This window comes from Cariama cristata, unplaced genomic scaffold (assembly GCF_000690535.1).
Source record: "Cariama cristata isolate BGI_N322 unplaced genomic scaffold, ASM69053v1 scaffold9508, whole genome shotgun sequence".
Taxonomy (NCBI): Eukaryota; Metazoa; Chordata; class Aves; order Cariamiformes; family Cariamidae; genus Cariama; species Cariama cristata.
In genome coordinates this window covers 34296-58122 of record NW_009632839.1, presented here as the reverse complement: position 1 = coordinate 58122, position 23827 = coordinate 34296, and the positions used below count along the sequence as shown (strand labels likewise).

The 23827-nt window shown below is 41.5% G+C and overlaps 2 protein-coding genes across 3 annotated transcripts in view; one reads left to right on the top strand and one right to left on the bottom strand.

Moving 5' to 3' along the window:
* Window positions 1-577: 577 nt before the first annotated feature.
* Window positions 578-6663, top strand: F2 (coagulation factor II (thrombin)). Its single transcript, XM_009706528.1, has 9 exons — window positions 578-608; window positions 1583-1879; window positions 2254-2367; window positions 2649-2775; window positions 3271-3438; window positions 3768-3941; window positions 4110-4288; window positions 5883-5953; window positions 6368-6663. Exons 1-9 carry the CDS (start codon window positions 578-580, stop codon window positions 6509-6511), a joined length of 1305 nt encoding a protein of 434 aa, XP_009704830.1. The 3' UTR covers window positions 6512-6663.
* Window positions 6664-9740: 3077 nt separating this feature from the next.
* Window positions 9741-23827, bottom strand: part of CKAP5 (cytoskeleton associated protein 5) — a 42216-nt gene continuing 28129 nt past the window's right edge. Inside the window, exons 30-43 of one of the 2 annotated variants that reach the window (XM_009706526.1) lie at window positions 22565-22700; window positions 21554-21747; window positions 19563-19735; window positions 18232-18405; window positions 17671-17791; window positions 16810-16989; window positions 16154-16341; window positions 15657-15732; window positions 14662-14850; window positions 14415-14552; window positions 13802-13885; window positions 13549-13708; window positions 11702-11856; window positions 9741-10475 (exon numbers count right to left, since the gene is read on the bottom strand). In XM_009706526.1, the coding sequence (XP_009704828.1) occupies window positions 10221-10475; window positions 11702-11856; window positions 13549-13708; window positions 13802-13885; window positions 14415-14552; window positions 14662-14850; window positions 15657-15732; window positions 16154-16341; window positions 16810-16989; window positions 17671-17791; window positions 18232-18405; window positions 19563-19735; window positions 21554-21747; window positions 22565-22700 (2223 nt within the window). In that variant the 3' untranslated portion in view covers window positions 9741-10220. The remainder of the gene's footprint in view (window positions 10476-11701; window positions 11857-13548; window positions 13709-13801; window positions 13886-14414; window positions 14553-14661; window positions 14851-15656; window positions 15733-16153; window positions 16342-16809; window positions 16990-17670; window positions 17792-18231; window positions 18406-19562; window positions 19736-21553; window positions 21748-22564; window positions 22701-23827) is intronic. The other variant, XM_009706527.1, reaches the window with a different exon arrangement.

Genomic DNA, 23827 nt, shown 5'->3' with positions numbered 1-23827 from the left:
GTTAAGGGGCAACAGGCACAAACTGAGACTCCAGAAGCTCCATCTGAACATGAGGAAGAGCTTCTCTACTTTGAGGGTGGCAGAGCCCTGGCACAGGCTGCCCAGAGAGGTTGTGGAGTCTCCTTCTCTGGAGATACTCAAAACCCGCCTGGACACGATGCTGTGCAACTTGGTGTAGGTGACCCTGCTTTGGCAGGGGGGTTGAACTGCATGATCTCTAGAGGTCCCTTCCAACCCCAACCCAGTCTGTGATTCTGAGCCATACTGGTGTTTTTTGGTTTGAATTCCCACTTCTAGGGAAAAAAAAAACCACACTACAGCTTGTGCTTGACTGCCTACCTTAGTGTTCACTCACATGCAGAGGTGCAGTTTAATAGCCACAATCTCAAGAAAAGACAAGACGCCTTTCTCATCATTGCACCTGATGGGCTGGAGAACGTCCCCCTACACTTACACCTTCCTACCTCTCCACAACACAGAGCTGTCTCCCCTGGTGCCTGGCCTCAGTCTCAGAACTGGTAGAAAGCAGAGAACCTTCTCATAGCAGAAGTTTCTCTTCCAAAAGCAAAGACTAGAGATGACGACTCTTCTAAGTGAAAGTCAGAGAGGTCAGCAACCATTTTGACCGAAGGGTGTTCTGAAGTTTTAAAAATCCTTACCATTGCCCCAGTCTGCACTATGGCAAACTGGAAGAGATACTGCTCTGCTTTGGGGTCATCAGGCATCTGCACTTCTCTCTGCTCACTGGTTAGTTTCTGACCTACAGTAGCTTACTCTTACCTGTGGATGGATATGGCAGGACTAGAAAAGCCTTGGTTTTGTGCAGAGTTCCTTTGCAATCACGATGACGTGACTCAATCTCACACAGAAGCAGCCTCACGGATTAAGGTGAATGTTACTTGGTCAGTGACTGTTGTGCCCCAGGGTGAGCAGTCAAACAGAGGGTCTCTCTTCATATGGGGATTCCCCCAGCGCACAAGGAGAAGGCAGCTCGAGGCCAAGCAATTGCCACAGAAGAGATTACCTGGCACCCACTCACTTGGGAAACGCTGCTTAAAGCTTGCAGCCATTAAGACACTTGCAAGGAAAAGCATGGAAAGTCTGGCAGGAAAATTTTTCTCTTACCATTAGATACAGAAACATTGGAAAAAGCTAAATTTGCTATTTTAGTAGCATCTCACAGTAAAAAAGCTCCCCCAAATATGGTCTAGTTATGCATTTGAGAAAAAGGCATTGGAGGCTCTAACACAGCAGCATTACGATGCCTGAGGCACCTACCCATCCCTTGAGCTGGTTCTCAAAGACACCTCAGAAAGGAAGACAATATTGTCCCTCACATCTTAGTGGCAGAGAAGCGTGATCAATAGTGCCAGCCTTGCCTTGCCGCCTGTTGAAAGAAATGCCTCTGACACTGCAGTATTGAAGCGGGCCACCACATGCATGGGAGCATGGTGGGAGCTCCAGAACATAATGGGATGTCCCAGGGAACTCTGAGCTTTAGTAAAGAGGCTTCGGTGCTATTTGCTAACAGCACTTCTGAGTGCAAAGCTATGGCTTAAATCACAGCGCTCTGTCTTTCCAGGTCAAGAACGGACGACAGTTGAATTTACTCCACGGGTCATAGCACCAGCCCAAATGGAGCCCTGTGAAGAACAGAATGGCATGCTTTACACTGGGACCCTCTCGGTCACTGCATCTGGAGCTAAGTGCCTGCCGTGGAACTCTGAGAAAGCCAAAGAGGTGCTCCATGGAAAACACCTTGACCCAGAGGTGAAGCTGCTGGAGAATTACTGTCGGAATCCAGACGGAGATGACGAGGGTGTCTGGTGTGTCACAGATGAACCACCCAACTTTGAATACTGCGATCTGCACTACTGCGGTGAGAAGCCTGTGTGGGTTTGGGTAGGCACACTTGTGAGGCAGTGGCAAACAAAAGCAGTACGTGTGACTAGGGTGAAGTGCTTGGCCTGGGAGGCGTAGGCAAGGAGGGCTGCACACCATGCATGTGGAAGTCATGTTTGTCCAAGTATCACATGTACTAACCTGCTGTACATGTATAGAGCTGTTACATCTCTCAGGTGTTTTATTCTCCCTAAAAATTCACAACGGTGGACAAGGAGCATTAAAAAGAGCAGTGGTTTTAAGATATCGTTCCTTCATCAGACCCACCATATGTGGAAAGGAACATTTACATTGCTCGTAATTATGGAAACTGCAGCTAGGCCTTTTACCATGTTTGTCTTTCTCTCTCAGACAGCTTGCTAGAGGATGGGAACGAACGTTTGGCGGGAATATCAGGACGTACTACCCTTCCTCAAGAATTCAGAACCTTCTTTGATGACAAAACTTTTGGTTCAGGCGAAGCAGGTGAGCAAAAACTCTAGATAGAGCATCACAGCTTGTAGAAAGGCTGCAGCTTCTTCCCACAGGGCACTCACTGTTCCTCAAACGCCGTCTTGCCAAATGCTGTCAAAAGCACAGGGAGATACTTAAATTCCTTGAAAGACCCTCAGAAGTCAATCTCCCGTTACAATCATGGAGCTAGTAAGCACTTCTTTCCTAGGCTCTTCCAGCTTAGCATGCTGACTGCAGACATTTCTCCACTGTGAATCAGGTAGAGTACAAAGCCAGATTACCTGTTTTTTCAGACTGTGGCACTCGTCCTCTATTTGAGAAGAGAAAGACAATGGACAAAAGTGAGAAGGAGCTGCTGGAGTCCTACATAGGAGGCAGAGTTGTCCATGGGGATGACGCAGAAGTTGGCAGCTCCCCCTGGTAAGCGTTATCTTTGCACAGGGAATTGTGTCTCCCTTCTCTTCGGTTCAAGCAGTAGGAAATAAAAGGGCTTTCCCATTTGAGGCAGCATGCAGGTGCTATGGCTTCTCATCAAGTCTTCTCCAAGTGGTTGACAGGGCAGTACTAAAACAGCTGGAAAGAAACTCTCCTCTTGAGCCAAGTACGCAACCATCTGGGAAAGCAAGAGTGCTGGTGTATTTCATCTTTGTCTCTTCCTCTTTCCAGCTTTGCTGGAGCAGAGAGGATGAGAAACCTCTCCAGGTGAAAGAAACAGGATAAATGGCCTACTACACAGAATATAAGTATCCAGGGAAGACTTTTGCTAGAGAGCCACTTACACAGTCGCCTTTGTTAGTATAGTGCAACGCTCTACAGAGCTCACTACAAACTGTGCTCTTTCTTCATGACACCAAGACACATTCAGCCAGCCATGCCTCTAGTCCTGCTAAGTCTTCCTCCCTCCTTCTCTCTCAGGCAGGTGATGCTCTACAAAAAGAGTCCTCAAGAGCTGCTGTGTGGTGCCAGCCTCATCAGTGACAGCTGGATCTTGACTGCTGCTCATTGTCTTTATTATCCACCCTGGGACAAGAACTTAACTACAAATGACATCTTGGTGCGGATTGGCAAGCACATAAGGGCAAAGTAAGAGCCTGGATGAAGTGAGAGTGAACTAGCCTTCCTCTCGGAGCGATGAGATACAACGAGGTTGGGCTATCATTCAGTGTCCAAGGAAACATAACATAGCCAATGTCACATGCCTCTCAATAATGGGATCTAATGGAGCTGCCATTTGCTGCTCTTACTGATCCTAAAGGTTAAAGGGAGAGCAGAAGCATGGAAAGTCTAAAGGGGTGCTCCACTGTAAAGACAGTATTGTCTCAGAGGGTACAAAGCACCTGAGAGTATCATGAACCCCAGAAGACTCTCAGTTGCTACTGTACAGCCTGTTCTTTCCTTCACGACCGTTTCAGGTATGAAAAGAACAAGGAGAAGATTGCTCTGTTGGATAAAATCATCATCCACCCCAAGTACAACTGGAAAGAGAACATGGACCGAGACATTGCACTCATGCACTTGAAGAGACCCATCACCTTCAGTGACTATATCCATCCTGTCTGCCTGCCTACCAAAGAGGTCGTGCAGAGGTAAGAAGACCGTCCCACAGTCCTAAAAATACAGGCTAACAAAAGCCTCCTTTGGGCTTTCAAAGAAGACAGAAAAAGATGCCCTTATTTAGGCTATTGGCAGCAAGAGAGCCAGATGGGAGAAAGCTGTTACAATACATTTGATTATACTCATGCTTCCTTCTGCAGGCTGATGCTGGCAGGTTACAAGGGGCGGGTAACTGGTTGGGGAAACTTGAAAGAAACATGGGCCACTAGCCCAAGCAACCTCCCCACAGTTCTGCAACAGCTCAACGTGCCCATTGTAGATCAAGCTACCTGCAAGGCATCCACCAAAGTTAAAGTCACTGACAACATGTTCTGCGCAGGTAAGTTGCACTGGAGACACAAGGCCAACTTGCCAGGGAAGACAAGGGCTCCAAGCTCCCGGTGGGGCTCAGGCAGCGAGGTTACTTTCTGATAAATTTGCAAGTGCCCTCTATAAGGAATAACTTTACTATGATAAGAACTTCTTCAGCTCTCAGAAAACATGAAGGCTGGAGAACTTAAAGCTATGAATGAAGTTTGTAACAACACGCTGTGTCAGGCTAACTAGCCTAATAACACCACTCTGCTAGATATCAGCAACAGCTGTGTGAGAATAGAGCATATATAAAATTATCTCTTTACCAGTATATGGAACAGTTCTGTGACTTCCTAAATTAAAGGCTGCACACCAGTTATCCCACACAGTAGCCAAACAACGCGCTCTACTAGCTTGTCTCAACCCTTTGGAGCCTATTCATACTTACCCCCACAACTTCTGTGGCAACAGGCTCCATATATTGGTTAGGCATGTGTGAAAAATATAGTTCCTCATGTTCTGTTAATTTTCCTGTCTAATAAATTTGAAGACGTACACATGTATACTCATAACTTAAGAAAAAATATTTCTTCTCCATGTCATATGCTATTTTATGGACTTCTTACAGCTCTGTCATTTCTCTTGCAAGCTGAGAAGCATTTACTTAATCTTTCCTAATATGGAACGCATTCGGTACTTTTAATAATCCTTGTTGTACCTTCCTAAATCTCTTCTGGCACTGTACCCTTTTTGAGAGACAGAATAGAAGTGAACACAGAATTCAAGATACAAAGAGACTATGGATTTATGTACCAGTTTAATACTTTCTGCTGTATTCTTCATTTGTGCAGAGTTTATCAGTTCCTACAAGCAAATCTCCAATGATTTTTGACTGAGTTTGTGCTGCTTGCATCTAAATAACGCATACGATTGTTCGAGTTAGGATGGAAGCCAATTTCATGAGTATACTGACAATATAGTGTTCTTATGGTTTCTTTTTCTAGATAACATTATTGAAAAATAGCGAAGATGCAGACATACAGCGGAAAAGGGGAGACATAGGTGATGGGAAAATGCAAAGATACTGTCTAGTTCATCAGCAATTAAATTGATACCCCTTTCCTTTTCATAGTGAGACTGTAGGAAGACAGTCACTTGGGGAAGAGAAAGCAGAGCCTGCAGAATGACAGGAAGGGGAAAGTGAGGATGACAATGTGTCTCTATAGTAAACAGAATGAAAGAACAGGGGACATGGAACATTACACACACACGAGTCTCTAAGACAAGAGAAAGGCACAGTAGCTCAAGCTACAGCTGTTGAACACAGTGGCAAGCTCTACACTAACGGCAATTCTGATGAAAGAAAAGAGGAATGAAAGCACAGAGGGTGGAAGAACATGGTAGATTCAGGAATGTTGCAAAGACAGAAGCAGAGCTAGGTGTCTGACAATATAAACCAAAAATCCAAAGCAGTTTTCTAAATTTAAGTCCAATAGTTGGCAAAAGCAGTAAGCAATCTCATGGGTCTCAAAGTTTATGCAGCAATAGTTCAAGGAAAAGACAGCCAACACCAGCCACTGCCCCTACAGTCAAATGTCCAACTTTCTTCTTGCCTGTAGGTTACAGTCCTGAAGACTCAAAGAGAGGAGATGCCTGTGAAGGGGACAGCGGGGGACCTTTTGTAATGAAGGTATGTTCAACAAGTTCAAGTTCATAGAACATATGGAGCTAGGTTTGTGCTATGCTGAACTTTCATTAACAGCCTAAAAAATGGCAGCAGAGATGGAGACTGCTGAGCAACTGAGGCAAAACTGTCTCATGCCCAAGCTGAGCAACCAAGATGAATCCTGCAGTCATCCAGCCCCGTTCCTGCGCCGAGTTCTCAGCACATAGGGAGATCAGCTGTAGAATGCATAAGCGATGGCCAGTTCTCACTTAGAGGTTTAAGCGTAGAGACAAAATTACTCCAACAATATATGTTATCTAGTAGATGCCAGTCTGAATTCCAAAGCAGCATCCATCATGAAACAGGCCAAGGTGCATATAAGGCTTAGATTTGAAAGTCTCTTGCTCCTTGTGCCAATCCCATTTTTCTTTGCTTTAGAACCCAGAAGACAACCGTTGGTATCAAGTGGGAATAGTATCATGGGGAGAAGGCTGTGACCGAGACGGCAAATACGGATTTTACACCCACGTATTCCGCCTGAAAAAGTGGATGCGAAAAGCCATCGAAAAACACGGGCGATAGAGGAAGCGTTTACCTTGCTCGCTCTCAGTTTTGCTACAATGCTCCACTTCTTAAAAACATAAGCATAGAAGATCCTAAAGTAAAACAGTTACATCCTTACAACTCGACAAAGGAAAGTGTTCTCCCTTGAAAATAAAAGTTCTCAAACCCATCTTCTTCCTTTTGTTCATGCTGAGTTTAGTTACACCTGGAGCTAAGCTGTCACAGTAGCCAGGAGTACCCACAGAATGGCACTAGTTATACTGCTAATTACCTGTTGTGCTTCAAACAAATCCTCCTCCCTTCTATCACCTATAAACCTATAACCAACAGATTTTAGACCTCAGATGATGGTCTTAAGTCAGTCACAGTAAGCATGATTGTGCCCTCAGGCACTGCCCGTTTCCTCCCCTCAAATCAACTCATTTTCTGTTCTAGAAGTTGAGCCAAGAACATACTGCAGAGAATCACCCTACAGTAACTGTGGCATTACACAAAACACCAATACCAATGTCAAAAGTAAAGCAACTATAACCTGTTTTGGTAAGACAGACACTGTTCTCAGCTACAATGGCTGACAACAAATACCAGCACCACTGTTTGCAAGGCTAGCATCTTAAGAAGTTACAGATGCCAGCTGTATGCAGTTCATCCTACAGAGGAATATGGGCTTGAATACATTAAGTGGCACTTCCATTGCTCTATGGCAGTAACTTCCTACATGGCAGGTGGTGCTGGGTCCTCAAACTGCATTTTCCACCTGCATAGCGAGGTTCAGAAGGAAGGAATTAATGCATAGTCTTTGTCAAGGGGCCTCCAATGGACACAGCCTGCACTATACCTGTTTGGTTGTCTTATAAGGCCTGTTTCAAGATCACTCTCAACAGAAGCCTCAGTTCTTTCACGAACTCCTCTTTAGCCGCAATTTGTAGACCACCAAGGACCCAGCAGTAAACATGTATTCTTGACTAGCCAATTTGTTCAGCTCAATTTTCTCTTAAAGTAATCACGAGATTTGGAAACCATCCTTGCTCCCTATGACACCATATTCCCAAACTCCTCATTCACAGTGCCATCATGTCACAGAAACGGGCAACAGTGAAATTTTGTTGTGCTTCATACAGAGTATTAAGCAGTAGAGTGACTGTGTTGAAAAAGTGACAATAGAGGTAACTATCTGAAATTAGTTGGATATAAACAAAATTACTGAACCATCACTGTCTGGCCACCTCCTTGAAGATGGCTCATTTGGGAATCAACTTGAAGACAGCCCAATTTACCCAAAGAAAGCATAAAAACAAACTCTCAAAGACATCTGAAGAAACCTCAAGAGCTCAAGTTCCACAACTGTTTGAAGTCACCGATAACCACAGGCATCAGACACTGAAAATGCTTAGCCTGTCTAATGTTTAAATTTTCAGCCTCACCCTTTCACTGCTATCTAATAATCTGTGAGAAACTGTACATCTAAGAGGGGAACCAGGACCATACAGTTTCTGGAGTACGCCACTTAATACTGACTTGTTACAAACAATACAGAGGAATCATTTTTAAAATTCAGTTTAATGTTATTTAAATATTGTCTGGGCTAAAGATTAGGCTTTATTAATTTATGTGCACAAGTTTTAGTTCAGAACTCCCAGGATACTGAGTCCAACCAAACACTACAGAGACACAGGGCAAAAACTCATTCATAGTAAGCAACTATATCTTCTGCTACTCAATTATTCCTGTATTTCACTTCCCATTCAGCTTCAAATTTAAAATAGTTGTATGCAGGTTCGCAGGCATTGCTGTTTTAACATCCTGAGCTAATTAACAAACAGCTCTTCAGAACGTCTGGTGGACATGGTAAAGAAACATACGGATTAATTTAAATGTCAGCAAGTTTCAAAAAGCAGCTAGTAATTGAGAGGTAGTGGCAATAACTCTACTGCCAGCGAACACAAACTATTCACAAACAGCCCCAGCTTAAGCACACAAAACCTCAGCACTTACCAATAAGGGCCGAACCTCCACTTGTCACACAGCTCTGTTCCACAAGAAAGTGCATGCCCATTTGACGTTAGGAGAGGAGACTGCGACTACTAAATCGAGGTGGTGGAGCAATGAATTGCATCGTGTCAATTACAGGATGGTGAACGCTCACAAGTCACCTGCTATCGCAGTGTACAAAACTCACCATAAGCACCAAGCAGCATTACATCAACTGCAACCCCAGCCTAGGGGTCCTGTAAAAGGAAGATTTCAGCCATTTGCAGAAACTCTGGCATAGATCTGCTGTACAAGTACTAATTTCAAGCCACATTTTTACTGTAATCAGGCAAGATAGTTTCAGTAATGGCCCTAATGCAGAGACTGCTGGTCCACAGAGCAAACAACAAAAGCAACAGTTACATGGAACAGATTAAAATCTAGAGCAGAAATGTGCTATTTTAAGCCTGCCTGCACAACTCTTCAGTAACTCTGTTCGAGCTATGGAACAGGTGTGCAATTTATGCTTCACAACGAGCTCTCACATGGAAGTGCAGTAGTAAGGTGAAAAACATATCACCTCCCTAGAGTTGAAAGGGCTAGAAAGGCTACACAGTGTATGTCTTCATCTTCATACTTGTAGCTTCTGAAAAAGGCTAATCAGAAAACACTCTTACAAAAAAACCAGTGGCTACAGCTCTGGCAGACTAGCACTATCAGGTGTTTCAGTTATACAAAATAGTAGAGTTTGCTGACATCAGATGTTTACGAGCAAAAAAGAATGTGGTGGTGAGATCTACCTGCATGAAGAAAACTGCTTAAGCAAGTAAGTTCAGGATAAACGAGGCCACTGACTGTACATCACTGCTAACCTATTCCATATTAACAGCAGCAGGCTCCCTCAAAGAAAGCATTTGTACACAGATGGAACTATGCTTAATGTGGGCAAAGGCATCACAAGAACTAGGCAATTTAAAATAAGCTTTTCAGCTAACTAAATATTCTCAACTTACTCTCAAATTACAGAAACATATTCCAAAACAAAACAAAGCAACTACATGAAAAATGCACTACTGCTCAGAGAAGTAAGACTGCAAAGTCTCAGGATTGCACCCACAGACAGTATATATGCACTCATCTTCCTTATAATATATCCAAACCCCAAGGTTCATGTCAAGAACAGCTTAGTTCAGTTTCTAGAAGCCCAGTCACTAACATTCAGGAATAGAGAGTGACTTCTCTAACCAGCAGTCACTGCTTTTCCTATAGAGGCTGGTATAGTTAATGCAAACTTTATTTACAAAAGACACTTAAATTAGTTACTTCATGCCATGTGTCCATACAGAATCAACAGTTCAAGGATTACATGGAGAAGAATTCACAAAATTAAAAGTGAAATCACTAAAGATCTTCTAAGAGTTAAGAACTAGGAAAAGATCTTAAAGACAATTTTACAAATAAAAAAACCCAAGTTATGAGAAACTAGTCTGAGCAAGAGGATGGTTGTTTACAGATCTGTACACTAAAACTAATACACAGACAGCCTTCTATTGTCAAAGAGATGCTCACTGAGAAGCAAAGTATGTACAAATACTTGTGCCACAATGACTCAACCCCCCAAAATCCACTGTATTATACATAAACCAGTTTGTATACATTAGGCCTAAATGAGGCCATTTAACTATGAAGACTTCTAGTTTAGTAAACTAAAGCTGAAGACAGCCCAAGCAACAGTGATGCTGTCTCTCTCGCATCTCTATTTGCGACTGCTTTTTATTCTCTCCAATCTTTTTTTCAAGTCATCAATATTAGCCGCTGCAGAAGAGGGTGAAGCCAGGGTATTTCCAATGCCAGAGGAATGAGTCTGATTGGAGTCCAGGTCCAGATGTTGGTACTGCTCCCGTGACTCACGGAGCTGGGAGAGCTTACTGTGAAGCATATCTGTAGAGGATGCAACTGTAGGGAGGGCTGGTTTAGAGAGCAGAGACGTCAGAGGTGGTCTGTCTTCCTGCTACGCGAGAGGAAAGTGAAGCGTTAAGAGAGATCGTGGCAAAAGCCATGTAAGAAGTACAAACCATAATCAATGGCTTTTCACCTTCACAGGAACACTAAAAACAGGAAAGGGAAGGAGCAATACAACACAGGTGATGTGGAGTGATAAAGTCAGTTGCCAAAGTCAGAACCATGCAAAGCTAACTACAAGACTCAATTCCTATCATTTAAGTAGTTCATATTTAACTTGATGTCAGTAGGGACACAAAGGAACTACAGTCTTTAAAGATCAAAAATTCACAGCAGACCGGTGTTTTACTGAGGTGGTCTGTTGCAGTCTTGAACAGCCTGAATTCTAACAGCGCAAGAGGAAAGGCCATGCCTATGTGCAGCATCAACCACCAATGAGTTTTCTGGAGGAATGAGAAGAGGCAACTTGGATTGACTGGCAGGATCCACCCTGGCAAAGCCTTAGAATGTCAATTCACTGTTCTTTTACCAATTCATACTTCCATCTGCATTAATTACCTTGTTGCTATCATCTACAAAACAGTTCCCCTCCTCAGAGCTGTGAGCTGATATGCAAGCTTGTGTTAAAGGTTAAAACAGTGACACACTTGGATGATCATCCCTAGAGTGAGTGTCACTTCTCATGTGGTTGAGTGCAAACTTCAGTGATTGGCACTAGATTCCCAACACACAGATCACCGAACTGTTAGAAATTTTGGCCCACAGGTTTCCAATACTAAGCTCATTCAGCATTTCTGTGCCTCAGTATCCACACACCCAATATATAAAACCTCATTCAAAGCCTCCATTTAGCTCTTATGGTTGTTTCAGAGCAGATCGATCTAGAATTTCCACATTATTCAACTCAAACAGAGGTTAATATACGTTAATCTTTATAGAACAGTAGTTAAGTTATTTGAACCTTTACGAGACTCAACTACATGGCAAAGGAAGATACCAAACTACAGGGCTGTAGAAACAACCTGCACATACACCAGTGTTGCAAACAAGAGCAGACTGAAACATAAGCCTACTTGGCCAAGTAATGAGTTTAAAGTAATTTATACTAGGCATGGTGACATGCACTGAGTAGTTAGAACATGCAGTATAATGAAAGATCATCAATTCCGATTGGAATCTGCCTTTGGCACAGAAAACCCAATCATTTGAATTCTTAACGAAAGTGCAAATGAAGTGCCTCCCCTGGGGATTTACACGTGTTGTTGGGTACAATACCTTTGCGTTGTCAAGGCCACAACGCTGCCTGAGGATTTTTAATCTTTCCAAGTAAACTGAAGGCCCCACTTCCTCCCCATTTGTGTTTCCTATAGATGACGATACAGTGTGGGTAGAAGCAGGAACACACGTTCCTTCCATCTGAGGAGAAATTCCTGGAGGATGGTAGGGGGGAAGTAAAAAAAAAAATAAAATATTAAAAGCATAAAAAAAAATGTGTAAGCCTCTTGGTCAGTTCCTTGAAATAAGATGCAATGGATGAAGAATCAACCAGCCTATAAACTACCAAGCTACTTGCATTTGCTAGTACAGCCATATCAGCCCTTTCACTTCCTTGTAAGAGTGACAACTGAAAACCAAGAAAAGAAATTGAGACATTTAAGAAGCAGCAGCAGAGCAGCTCCAGAAGTAGTGCTGAGGCTGACAGCTGAAGACGACAGTGCGGGGAGAAGAAGATGTTGATGTGGATCAGCAGTAACCATGATGTCCAAAAGACAGAACTCAGCAATTGGCAGGATGGGAAATACTTGGAGTCTTCCGTCTTTTTCTAAGTTTAGTAGTACGTCTGGGCAGACCTCACCAGTGACTCTAACCCCTCTTTACCTCTCATTCAGGTAACTTTAAGCTGCTGCTTCTTCCAATCCAATCTGAAATAGTGATTTTTGGAAGGCATGTAGCAAGGTTTTAAAGTCTTCTCTACTGAAAGACTAGGAAATGATTTTACATTACCAAAAAAACCTTCCATTCTGAAACGAATGGCAAGTTCTAAGATTTAGTGTGGACAGCGATTTGTTTTCACTAGTTTACTGCAAGGGAATTTGAAATAGCTAAAAGGAAAATTCAAGTTGTTTATACTTTAGCCTAAATAAAGCACAGTTGCAAGATGGATTAATACCCTTTATTGTATCAAACTATTATAGTTAGGAAGGGGAAAAAAAAAAAAGACAAAATTGGGCACAAATTCTTTTTTGAGATCTCTAACTGTTGACCTAACATTTCTTGGTTGTACAGACTTTTAGGACGAAAGGTAGAATTTTCTGTCCTATCTAGTCAGACACATTTAGGCGATTCTGAAAGAAACTTTCACCATCCTCCAAAAATAATTTACAATACAGGGATAGGAGAAGGAACTGCAGTAGGAAAAAAGGCTAAAGTCTCACAGGACATTATGAAATGTGAAAGACATGAAAGTTAAAGGTAGTTTTGCCAGACTGTGTATCAGTTTTTACTTTCAGCTAATCATTTGTCACATTCCCCTCCTAATATCGCATTAAATATGCATGAGTGCTTATCTAACAAAGTTAGGCTCACTAACAAACTAAGTGTTTCACAGTAATTTATCTGATTAAAAAAAACAATTTATTGGAAAGGGGTCATCACAAAGTCTGCTATAGAAACAGTTCAAGTTAGTTAAAATAAACTTTTTGGTTCCACAGTAAACATTACTCTATCAAAAAACCTCCTGTACCATTTTAGTAACCAAACAGTAAAAGAACCTGACAGCTGCTGCTGTTATAAACCAGCTGTATACTTTACAGAAACAATTCTGGATATCAGACACACGAAGCATAGGCTAATGTTCAACCCACGCTACAGGATATGAATTAAAACCACTTGTTTACCAAGTCTTTCAGATGTTTTCTACATTTAGCTTGATGATGTTTTTTGTAAATAAAGAATGCATAGTCCCTGCAAATGGTGCCTCATGAAGCAACACAAGTGCCAAGAAAACACGTGACTCACTTTGGAAATCCAAAAACATCTGCAAATAGTAGTCAGGGGACATGTAACTGCTCTCTTTCTCTCTCTGCTTTTCATAAATCAATCAGTTTTGTTATAACATGTACCTGTAGAAGTGGTAATGCGTCCTTTCCCCTCCCGTTCTGTTTCTATCAGCCGGAGACCTCTTTCCACATAGCTCTGGAAGAACTGAGAGGAGTTTTTCAGGAAGGGCTCAATGTCTGCATCAGAGTATTTCTTTTTGTATTCATACAGCTCTGCCAGACCCTGGGAGGGAAGAGTTTCTGGGCATTACTACAACTGCAGCATACACCATTCTAATGTACCATGCCCTCTTCCTTGCAGGAAGGGAGCACTTACCTCTTTAGTGTTCTCCTTGGAGCCAATTTTCTTAAATATTTCTGCCAAAATATCGTTAACTTTGGCCTTTGAAGCCTTCTCCTCCTAAATAAATAAATAAAAGGAGACTTCTAAACCAAAGAGAATAAAAATGAAGGGAAGCTAAGACAAACACACAATGCCCTCAGACCTGCTAGCTGGACACAGAGCTTCCAAGATGAAAAAAACTTGAAGCAATTAGGGTTTTGCATAGACACTGTTTACACAAAATGAGAGTAAGGATAATGTCAAGCTGTAGGACTCCTTCTGAGTTTAAAACCTGTTTTGGGTATGGTTAACTTTTAGTAGATCAAGTGCAGTATCAGGCAGCACAAAACCTATGTTACAGACCTGAATGTCCTGGAGAGCACTTCATCCTGGGGCATGCACAGAATATTCAGGTAATAACAGAAACACACTGCAAGTTCCCAAAACAGCCATAAATAAAAGTGAAACTAGAAGAGTATTTCCAACATTAGTTGCATTGTTGGAAAGGAAATTATTACTTCATATTCCACAATCCTAAAATTAAGCTTGTTTCTTAAATAAATTGCCTTACATTCCCTCTCCCTACCAACACATTTACATTACTTACTATGCGAGAAGCCCCTTTTTCTGTATCCTTATCAGCTTTGCTTCCAGTCTGGTCCATGGAGTGTTTCATTACTCTACAGAGGTGAGCCTCCAGCTCAGACTCATTTTTGTTGTCTATCATTGTTAAATGATCTAAGATCTAAAAAGAGAAAAAAGGGAATAAATTTAAAAGAAAAAAAAAAAAGGAAGAGCTTTAGAGACTGAATGAACATCCAGTTTAAAAGTACATGACTAGTGAGTGCTCTGACCTTGGGCCCTTTCAGCTTGCACAGGGTGTGAAGCAGAGTCTTTAGTGTCCTTATAGGAAACTCACTCTTACATTGCTTCAGCTTCTCTTTGGGAAAGACCTTCATGAAAATGTGGATATCCAGTAGAATACGATCCAGATTGATGCTATTAATGGTTTCCGGAAGAAGACGCACCATTCTCCACAGACACTAGAACAAGAGGTTGGCTTAAAGCAAGGTAACTCAAAGAAAAAGCATTTAATTATATAAGGAAAAATTATACAAAACTATCATTGAGCCATTTCACTCTGCTACCACATAGAGACATGCACCATGTCTGTCTGCTCAAGCTATATCTGCACTGGTACATACTTTCTCTTTGTAACTAGCTGCACTGTATCCAGATCCTTCTTTAGAGCTGATGGATAAAAGCAGTGCTGACTTCTCAACCAGTAACAGGAGACTGAATGCTTTGCTTGAAGAAATTTCAGCAGATAATGTATATATGCTATGTACACCCACACACAGCGCGAGTTCTTTAGGTTTAAGCTCATTAAGAACGCCTAAGTTGTCTTTAAATCATGTCAGTTACAAAAGGGTGTTATGTTATTAAAAAAACCTAACAAACCCACACCCATGCTTTAAATGCACACATTTGCATGTTCACTGTGCCTGTCCTTAGAGATCACAAAATACAAGCCAGCTCCAGACTCGAACTGTTTGAATCTATAGTACAGTGCTGTGCCTAAGCAAGTAAGTGCAGCAGGTGACTGCACACCTCTCTATGGAGTTTGTATTAGTCAAAAAAAAAAAAAAATAGCAAGCTTCCGTGAACTATTAGCAGGTGTTAAGCTCCATGCTGACATACATAAAGTCACTACATGCAACATCTACTTATAAGAGTTACAACAAATATTTCAAGTTATGGTCACCTTTTTTTTTTAAATATATCTGTTCTTTCGGCTATATTGATTCAAACAAGCCAAGTAAGTTCAGAATTTCTACTACAGGCTCACCTTCATGACAAGTTCTGAAAACTTAGGAGAGCTGGCTGTTGCTAGCAGACTGTCTTGGAGCAAAACAAGCAGAGCACTAGAAGGAATAAATTTATAATAGTTACACAGGAAAAGTGCTACACACAAAGAAAAAGACGCCAACTCCCCACAGAATACCACACCAGAGTGTGGGGTTAGTCCAGCAGTTTACGTCATGTTCTGTAACAGCTCTTTCTTTCATACTCCTGTATGTTACAGGAGTTAAAGAGGCAGTCTGCTGAACTACAAAGCATATAGAATCATACTAAGCTGGTTTGTTCTGCCTGCCTCCAGCTGTGTAGACTGTGCAGTCAAATTCTGATCACCACTGATGATTAGTGACAAATCTTCATTAGCCAGCTGAATGATTCTACAGACATCATTCTTTGCTTATAGAATGACTAACACACACTCAGTCATTGAGGAACACACGAGAACAGGTGAAGAGAAGCACTAATTGTGCAGTTTTCACTATATACCTTAAGATGTTGGTCTGGTCAGACTTTTCCAGAACTTTCACTACCAAGAGGTTGACCGATCGGATGACCTGCTCACCCTCCTCAAGGTCTTCAACCCGAGAATCCAGCATTAATGTAATAAGACCATGCATTAGGTCCTTCAGCACACCAGTGGAAGCCTCTCGAGCCAGACTCTCTATCTGAAACAGCTAAAAATCAAAGACAATATTAGAAGTTTTCCCTGCATGCAATGCTTTAATATAGGGATTTCTCTAGACTACACTGTAAAACTATTTGACATCCCCCCATCGCCTGCAACATTTAACAGTAAAAATGAAACTAGGAAGAAAGTTATTTCTACTGAGTGACTTCTGGATATACCTAGGCCGCCAATTAAGCACTCAAAAAGTAAGGAATATGAAAACACAGAGCTTAATAAAAGTGTTAGACTGGCTGTATTCTGTAGAAGCAACAAACAGACCTTCTTCCCTTCTCCAATTTCTCATTCCCCACGCCCCTCTCAAAAGGTGCATTGGTGAGCAGACAATTAGCAACACACCTTCATAAATAAGACTCAATAGTAAGCTAACCCAGGTACAGGACAGACATTCCATTCTCCTGCAACTTCTGCACAAAATTATTTGCTCTTCACCTTAACTTTTAGGTCAAAGGCTTACCGAGATCATGCTCCCAATAATACAGCTGTAAAGTTTGACTATCTCATCTTTGTCTAGCTTCTCATCTGCCATGTGTGTATTGTAGATTAGCCGAAGTTGCATAAATGTAGCTATTAGGAACTGGTCAATGTGGCCAGACATAGCTTCTGCTTTGTCTTCCTGTCTGAGAACCTCATCAATCTAAAAATTAAAAACAAAACACCCAAGTCAACATAAAGCAAACAGTGCAAAATAATTATAATTTAAAAACTTTTCTATAGGAAAAGTCTTGCCCTGACCAATCCATTTGCCAAAGCATTTGTATTCTAAGCTTTCACCTGAAATCAGTAGTCACAGACTTCTATCGCTGATCCCAATACAACCAATTATTGATCATTTAGAAAACTGCAATCCTATCCTGTACACAAATAAAAAATGAAATACTGCATTATGGATTCTGGAATTAACAGCTTTATGAAATCTTCTGGATAAAATACTTCTAAGTAGTTAAAGCCACCCTAGAAACATGTAAAAGCTATGAGACAAGACAATTCTTTAGCTGAGGATATGTAAAACAGTTTACATTTAAAAGTTAAGTCTCACTGGCTTAACTGGCTTTTTCAAACTTATAGCACAGATACTTGAAAAAAGCAAAGAGAGATGCTTTTTTTTCTTAGTGCTTCTGTGTTAATAGTCTATTCTACCTCATCCAAGTGGCATTTCTATTGCTAAAGCGAGTCAGATGGCCCCTGTGCACTTAGTTTTGTCATCAGGGAGATTCTGAGCAGAGTCCATGTCACCTGACACGATTGCTCCACTACAGTGCAACTCATCACCCTCGCAGACAAATAGTTTAGTACAGTGTGATCTTAATTCGCTTACCTGTGCCAGAGCCTGGATGCTTGTATGTATATCGCCACTGGCTACTTGGGAAATGACAAAGTTGATCGTAGAAGCTGTGTTACTGTGCATGTCATCAAAGTGTGGGGACACAGCACGGATTCTAAATGGTTGAAGAAAACAGGATTCATTATTCTTTGGAGACATAGCTCTAACTTACACTGAAGTCCTATATTTCAATAACGGTTTAGAGACAAGGGAAAAGAATTTCATTCTTCACAGACGATACTCAAGGAAGGAATCATTCCTTTTAACATGTCTATTGCACTACTTGTAAAGATACTGATAACATATTTACAAAATCAAGATGCTCTTACTATAAAAACACATGAGCAGAACTCAGTTTTTTCATTAGAAAAACTGCTCTCCAGATTCCAGAACAATACAACAGATCGTCGCTTTGACATTCTTTTTCAAATTAGCTGACATCAACTTCTTCTGTAAACAAGTCTGAATGTAGAAACTAGCACGGTCAATTCAGCTTCTCAAAATAGTTTTTAAGTAGCCCTACTGGTTTTACTTAGGAGTTAAAACTAGACTCACTTGGGCTCAGGAATCAAGACTGGCTCAAAGATGTCATCTAATTTGTGCTGTACAAGTGCTGGCATCTCGCATCTGACGGTACCATTATCATTTTCAATTTCATCCAGATCCAGTTGAAATTCCCGTGGAACTGTATGCGTTGTCTCAGAGTGACTGCCCATGTTGCGATTTTGGCTACAGAAACCAGGAGAGAGGTGTTTATTATATATACACAAGAAGCAAGAGTACTAGCACTAGCATCCACTGGTAGCCCTAAAGCTCTCATAAGAGAATAGCACAGATTTTGAAGTTCTGGATTTTATTTAAGGCCCCTAATAACCCATTCTGCCTTTCCCCTAGCCATTAGTAAAACAAGTCTTTGTAGGCCAGAAGGGCAGCTGCTAGTTACTTGCCTTCCTAGTTTCTCTTATAACCCACCACAAGACTGCCTGCATCTGTGATAGGTATGCACTGGTTCATTTTGAGAGATATCTAGCACAGTTTAAAGTGTGAAATATAGACTGGAATAGAGCGTTAGAGTGGCGCTTTTTTTTTTTTAAATGGAGAGGATGCATCTGTACATAGCAACTTTGCAAACTCATCTGAACCTAGCACTCCCAGCATCCCACATGACTTGGGCTGCATATTAGATTTTTCAAGGAAATGTTCTAATTCATAGTTCTCAACAGGGATTTCTATTCCAAGATAACGAGTAGGTGGCAAGGAATACAGTTTCTGAGCTTTCTATTTCTGGTACTGTTGCCCCAGGCTCTATGATTCACACATGCTCATCCAGTTCTGTGCTGTATGTCTGCCCTAACAACTTAAGAACAGGGTCCAATCAACACCAAATTTAATGTAACACGTAGGAAGGTCTCCCAATATTTCTAACAGCTGGTTAACATGGAAGTGCCATGTCTGTTTGCAGTCTGATCTACAGTCACCTTGACAGAAACCCGTATTTCTAGTTTCTTTCTTTTATTCAAGTCACAGAACTGTAAATAACCTAGAACTGGCCATGGTAAACCTGTCACCCTCAGGAAGGGATGACTAGGACAGAAATTGAAAGATACAAGAGCCTTGCTACCAAGGAGTTAGTGGGCAGTACTTACATCCTATAAGTGCGATACATAATTCTGTCCATGGAGAAGCAGTGAAAAAAGGCACAAGACCATTTAGAAATATTTCAAGACAGACAAGACAAAAAAAAGTTTCAGACATTTTGTTTTATATTATTTGGCCAATTTTCACAACATGCAAAGATGATGATACAAGAACTAAAATAACATGGCCAGACATGACATCAGCACGTACACTATGGAGGCCACAGACCATAAAATATCATTACGTACTTGAGTTTGGAAGACATGTCCTCAGCTGGTCCCTTCCGCATCATGCTAGCGTTAGCGCTGATGTTTTGAGTACGCTGAGGTTTCTCCTCCACCTGTCTCACTGGAGCAGCAGATGGTCTCTTGGCTGACCGTTTTATTCTTTCCTCCAGCATGCTCATGTCTTTCTCAGAAAGCTATAACACACAACACTTTCACTCAATTTGAGTTGTATGAATTTTAGAAATCTTGGTCACCTACAGGAGGTGTACCACTTATTACTGCAGACTGAAGTTCTCTAATACCAAGGGTAGGAACTGTCAATACTATCATGTAATGGCAAACTAACAGGGCCACCCTGGGCTGCCAGATGCTACTTCAGGAGCTAAATAACACATATCAACAAGCTGTAATACTGAATACAGCTATTTCTAGACCACATAATTTCCAAGAAACAAGTCATCTTGAATTCAAACTATGGTACTATCCAGTGTTTCTAATCGTTGCTTGTGTTGCTGCAAAAAATCAACCAAGTAAAAAAATCCCCATCCGCTTTTCTATATCCCCTATTAGGAGCCCAGGCAATGCTTTAGCACTACGGACCCTGCCACAGAAGCCAGGGCCCTTCTAACAGGTGACCTGTTCAACGGACTCATAACTCAACCTTAACACAAGGCAAGCCAACTGAACACTCCAACTCATGCACTGAAAATAATTTTATTTATGTGCTTATCTACAGGACCAAAGGTTATTAACAACTACATTTGAACAAAAGTAGCCGTGACAATTTTGTGGGAAGTACTCTCCATCATCCGTAAGACTTGGAAAACCTTCCTGAATAGCCATACATTTTGGGACTAGATGGACCATACTGAAGCTCAGAAAGTCACGGTCAGAAGGGGTTTAATGGTTAAGGCGTTACAGTTCTTAACCTTGAAAATCCAAAAGCAAATGGACTATGCAACACTGAGGAGGTGGCAGATCGCACTCTGAACCATAGTTAAAATAAGATGGGAATCTAAAATGTTAATGAAAATGCAACATTAATTCTCACGGAGATGATTACCAGAGAAAATAAGAGTTACGTTAAGTTTCAAAATTTCAGGAAGTTGGAAAACGAGAGTTGGAAAGAAAAAAAAAAAAAAAAAGAGGCAGCCCATCCAATGGCTTGTAAGCACTACTGCATATAACACAATTCCATACAGGCATTAACATATCTACCATATTCCAATCAGTTTAAGCAGTGCTGCTAGAAATGCTAGCAAGGCCACAAATTCAGAGAATAAAACAGTAAAAACATGGTCTAACAGCTCTTAGTTCAGGTTAGAATTCAGTATACTGAATCTGTTATGGACAGTAATTGTAGACAATACAGTGAACTAGCTTTCCACTGCTGGAGACTGGAAACTGAGTTTTGCCACCTTTAAGTTTTACTGCATTTTAGATGACATGGCAAAGTATGATTTCCAGAGAGCAAACCAGCAGCAATACAAAGTAACACAGTACTAACACAGACCTTAAGCACTGGAGTGAAATAAGATAAAGCAAACAAACCAAAGCTTAGCAGACTTCAACTGCAAAGCAGTTCGTGGAGATGGGCATAAAAAAAGATAAAAGCCTAGAGTACTTGGAGCCCCAACAACTAGCCTTTTTTGGCCAAGTTATCCAAACATCATCCTAAATCACAAGGGTTACCTATGCAGTTGACTATAAAGTAAGTTAGTCTTTATAAACAATTTAATTCCTGTGAAAGTCAGTGTTTTGCTCATTTCTTCCAATTTAGTTTTTCATTCATCAACACCCAGGTTACATATCCCACAATCAGGAATTAATCAACGAACTTTTAGAGGATCTATGTTGTAGCAAGTTATTTTCAACATTACAAAAGGCTCTTGACACCAACAGCAAGATGTAACCATGACCAATCACAAGTAAAACAGTGCCGACTCCCTACAAAAGTGTAAGGATTTGAGGAAAAAAAAAATTAAAGAAAACTTATTTCCAATTACACTCACATTTCCGATCAGCTTGAACACTTGGTCGCCATAAACATTATAGACAGTCACAATGGTGTTCAATGCAGCATTGCGCACAGTGTTGTCCCTATCACCAATATGAGTTGCCATTTCTTTTAAGGCTTTCCCTGGAGTCGGCTGGCATACGTTCATGCCATATGATTCAACCAGACATCCAAGCTCTTCCAGGCATTCTAAAGGAAGAAAATGACACATGCACGTTCAAGTTCAAAGCTGCTGGAAAGCAAGCCCTCCCAATTTCCGTGTTGCTTGCACAACTTGAACATTCGCTGAAGAGAAGTGTCAATCACAGTGCTGACGATATATGTTCTCCAGGTGATTTACGGGATGAATATTAAACTAAAGGTTCAGACTACTTCACACAGATAGCATCTAAAAGCTGTCAGTCATCCCCACACCCTTCAAATACTTCCCATTACCATACATGAGCGATGTTACAGTTCACATCTAGGTAGCTTAGAGAGTTGTGAGCTTGCAATGCTGTATTACATATATAATTTAACTTTCTGGTTATATCAGGATAATATATTTTCAAGGTGACTAGGGAGTTGTTTGAACTACAAACACCATACCACAAACAGTTTCTTTATTAAAGTCAAGACAGATGTACGGTATAGAGACATTTCTTTCCAAAGTCTTGATCAGATTAACTGATTCCCTTAGTCACTTGGACAATAGTACTACCACTGTTCTCCCCAGTACTGTTTCACTAAGACAACAAGCTTAGTCATGGGAGACTTATAACCTTAATGCTTACAGCAATTTAACAGATTGCTCGTCTTTGGAAGGTAGAAAAACACCAAAACCAAAAAGCAAGATGGTACTACTTTAAAATCCAATCCTTTAAACACTTACAAGCATTTACATAAAATGCTATACATAGGCAAATCTCACATTCCACCAAATATTATTATGCTGGGTTTTTCAAGATGCTAAACAAACCAATTTCAAGTACTTTGCAATTGCCCAGTTCATCATGCCATTTCCCACCTGCACGCTGTTTTGAGTTTTTTGATTTTGTGCCCTCCATGATGAAAGTGAACATCTTGCTGGCTGGATAGATGAGACACATTCTGTTCAGAATGGCACGTACATCTTTGCGGATGACATCTTTTGGTTCTCCTACCTAGTGGAAAATTAAAAAAAAAAAAAAAAGAAAAAAGAGGGGAAGAAATACAGAATATTTTAAAGTCTCATAATACTGTTGATTAGTCTAAATAATGTTAGGAAAGCCAGAATTATTCTCAATGCAAAAATCCTTTTCGGTAAATGGTTTTTAAAGGTAAATATGCAATACAGAATCATTGAATTGTTTAGGTTGGAAAAGACCTTTAAGACCATCGAGTCCAACCACTAACCTAGCATGGCCAAGACCACCACAAAACCATGTCCCTAAGCACCACATCTACACGTCTTTTAAACACCTTCAGGGATGGTGACTCAACCCCTTCCTTCCCTGGGCAGCCTCTTCCAGTGCTTGACAACCCTTTCGGTGAAGAGATTTTTTCCTAATATGTAATTTAAACCGCCCCTGGCACAACTTCAGGCCATTTCTCTCATCCTATTCACTGCCCACTTGGGAGAAGAGGTTGACCCCAACTTCACTACACCTTTCTTTCAGGTCATTGTAGAGAGTGACCAGGTCTCCCCATCAGACTTGTGCTCCAGACCCTTTACCACCTTCGTTGCCCTTCTCTGGACACGCTCCAGCACCTCAAGGTCTTTCTTGTAGTGTGGGGCCCAAAACTGAGCACAGTGTTCGAGGTGCAGCCTCACCAGTGCCAAATACAGGGGGACGATCACTGCCACGGTCCTGCTGGCCATACTATTCCTGATACAGGCCAGGATGACGTTGGCCTTCTTGGCCACATGGGCACACTGCTGGCTCATACTCATCTGGCTGTTGATCAACACCCCCTTGGTCCTTTTCCGCTGGACAGTTTTCCAGCCACTCGTCCTCAAGCCTGTAGCATTGCATGGGGTTGTTGTGACCGAAGTGCAGGACTCAGCACTTGGCCTTGTTGAATTTCATACAATTGGCCCTGGGCCCATCGATCCAGCCTGTCCAGATCCCTCTGCAGAGCCTTCCTACCCTCCAGCAGATCAACACTCCCACCCAACCTGGTGTCGCCTGCAAACTGGCTGAGGGTGCACTCAATCCCTCTGTCCAGACCATTGATAAAAATATTAAACAGAACTGGTCCCAGTACCGAGCCCTGGGGAACACCACTTGTGACCAGCCACCAGCTGGAT

Bases quoted from the DNA above. Each gene is read 5' to 3' on its own strand.
- F2 (XM_009706528.1), top strand. From the start codon at position 578: ATGACGACTCTTCTAAGTGAAAGTCAGAGAG. The intron at 1,880-2,253 runs GTGAGAAGCCTG...TTTCTCTCTCAG, and splicing joins CTGCGATCTGCACTACTGCG to ACAGCTTGCTAGAGGATGGG. The intron at 2,776-3,270 runs GTAAGCGTTATC...CTTCTCTCTCAG, and splicing joins GAAGTTGGCAGCTCCCCCTG to GCAGGTGATGCTCTACAAAA.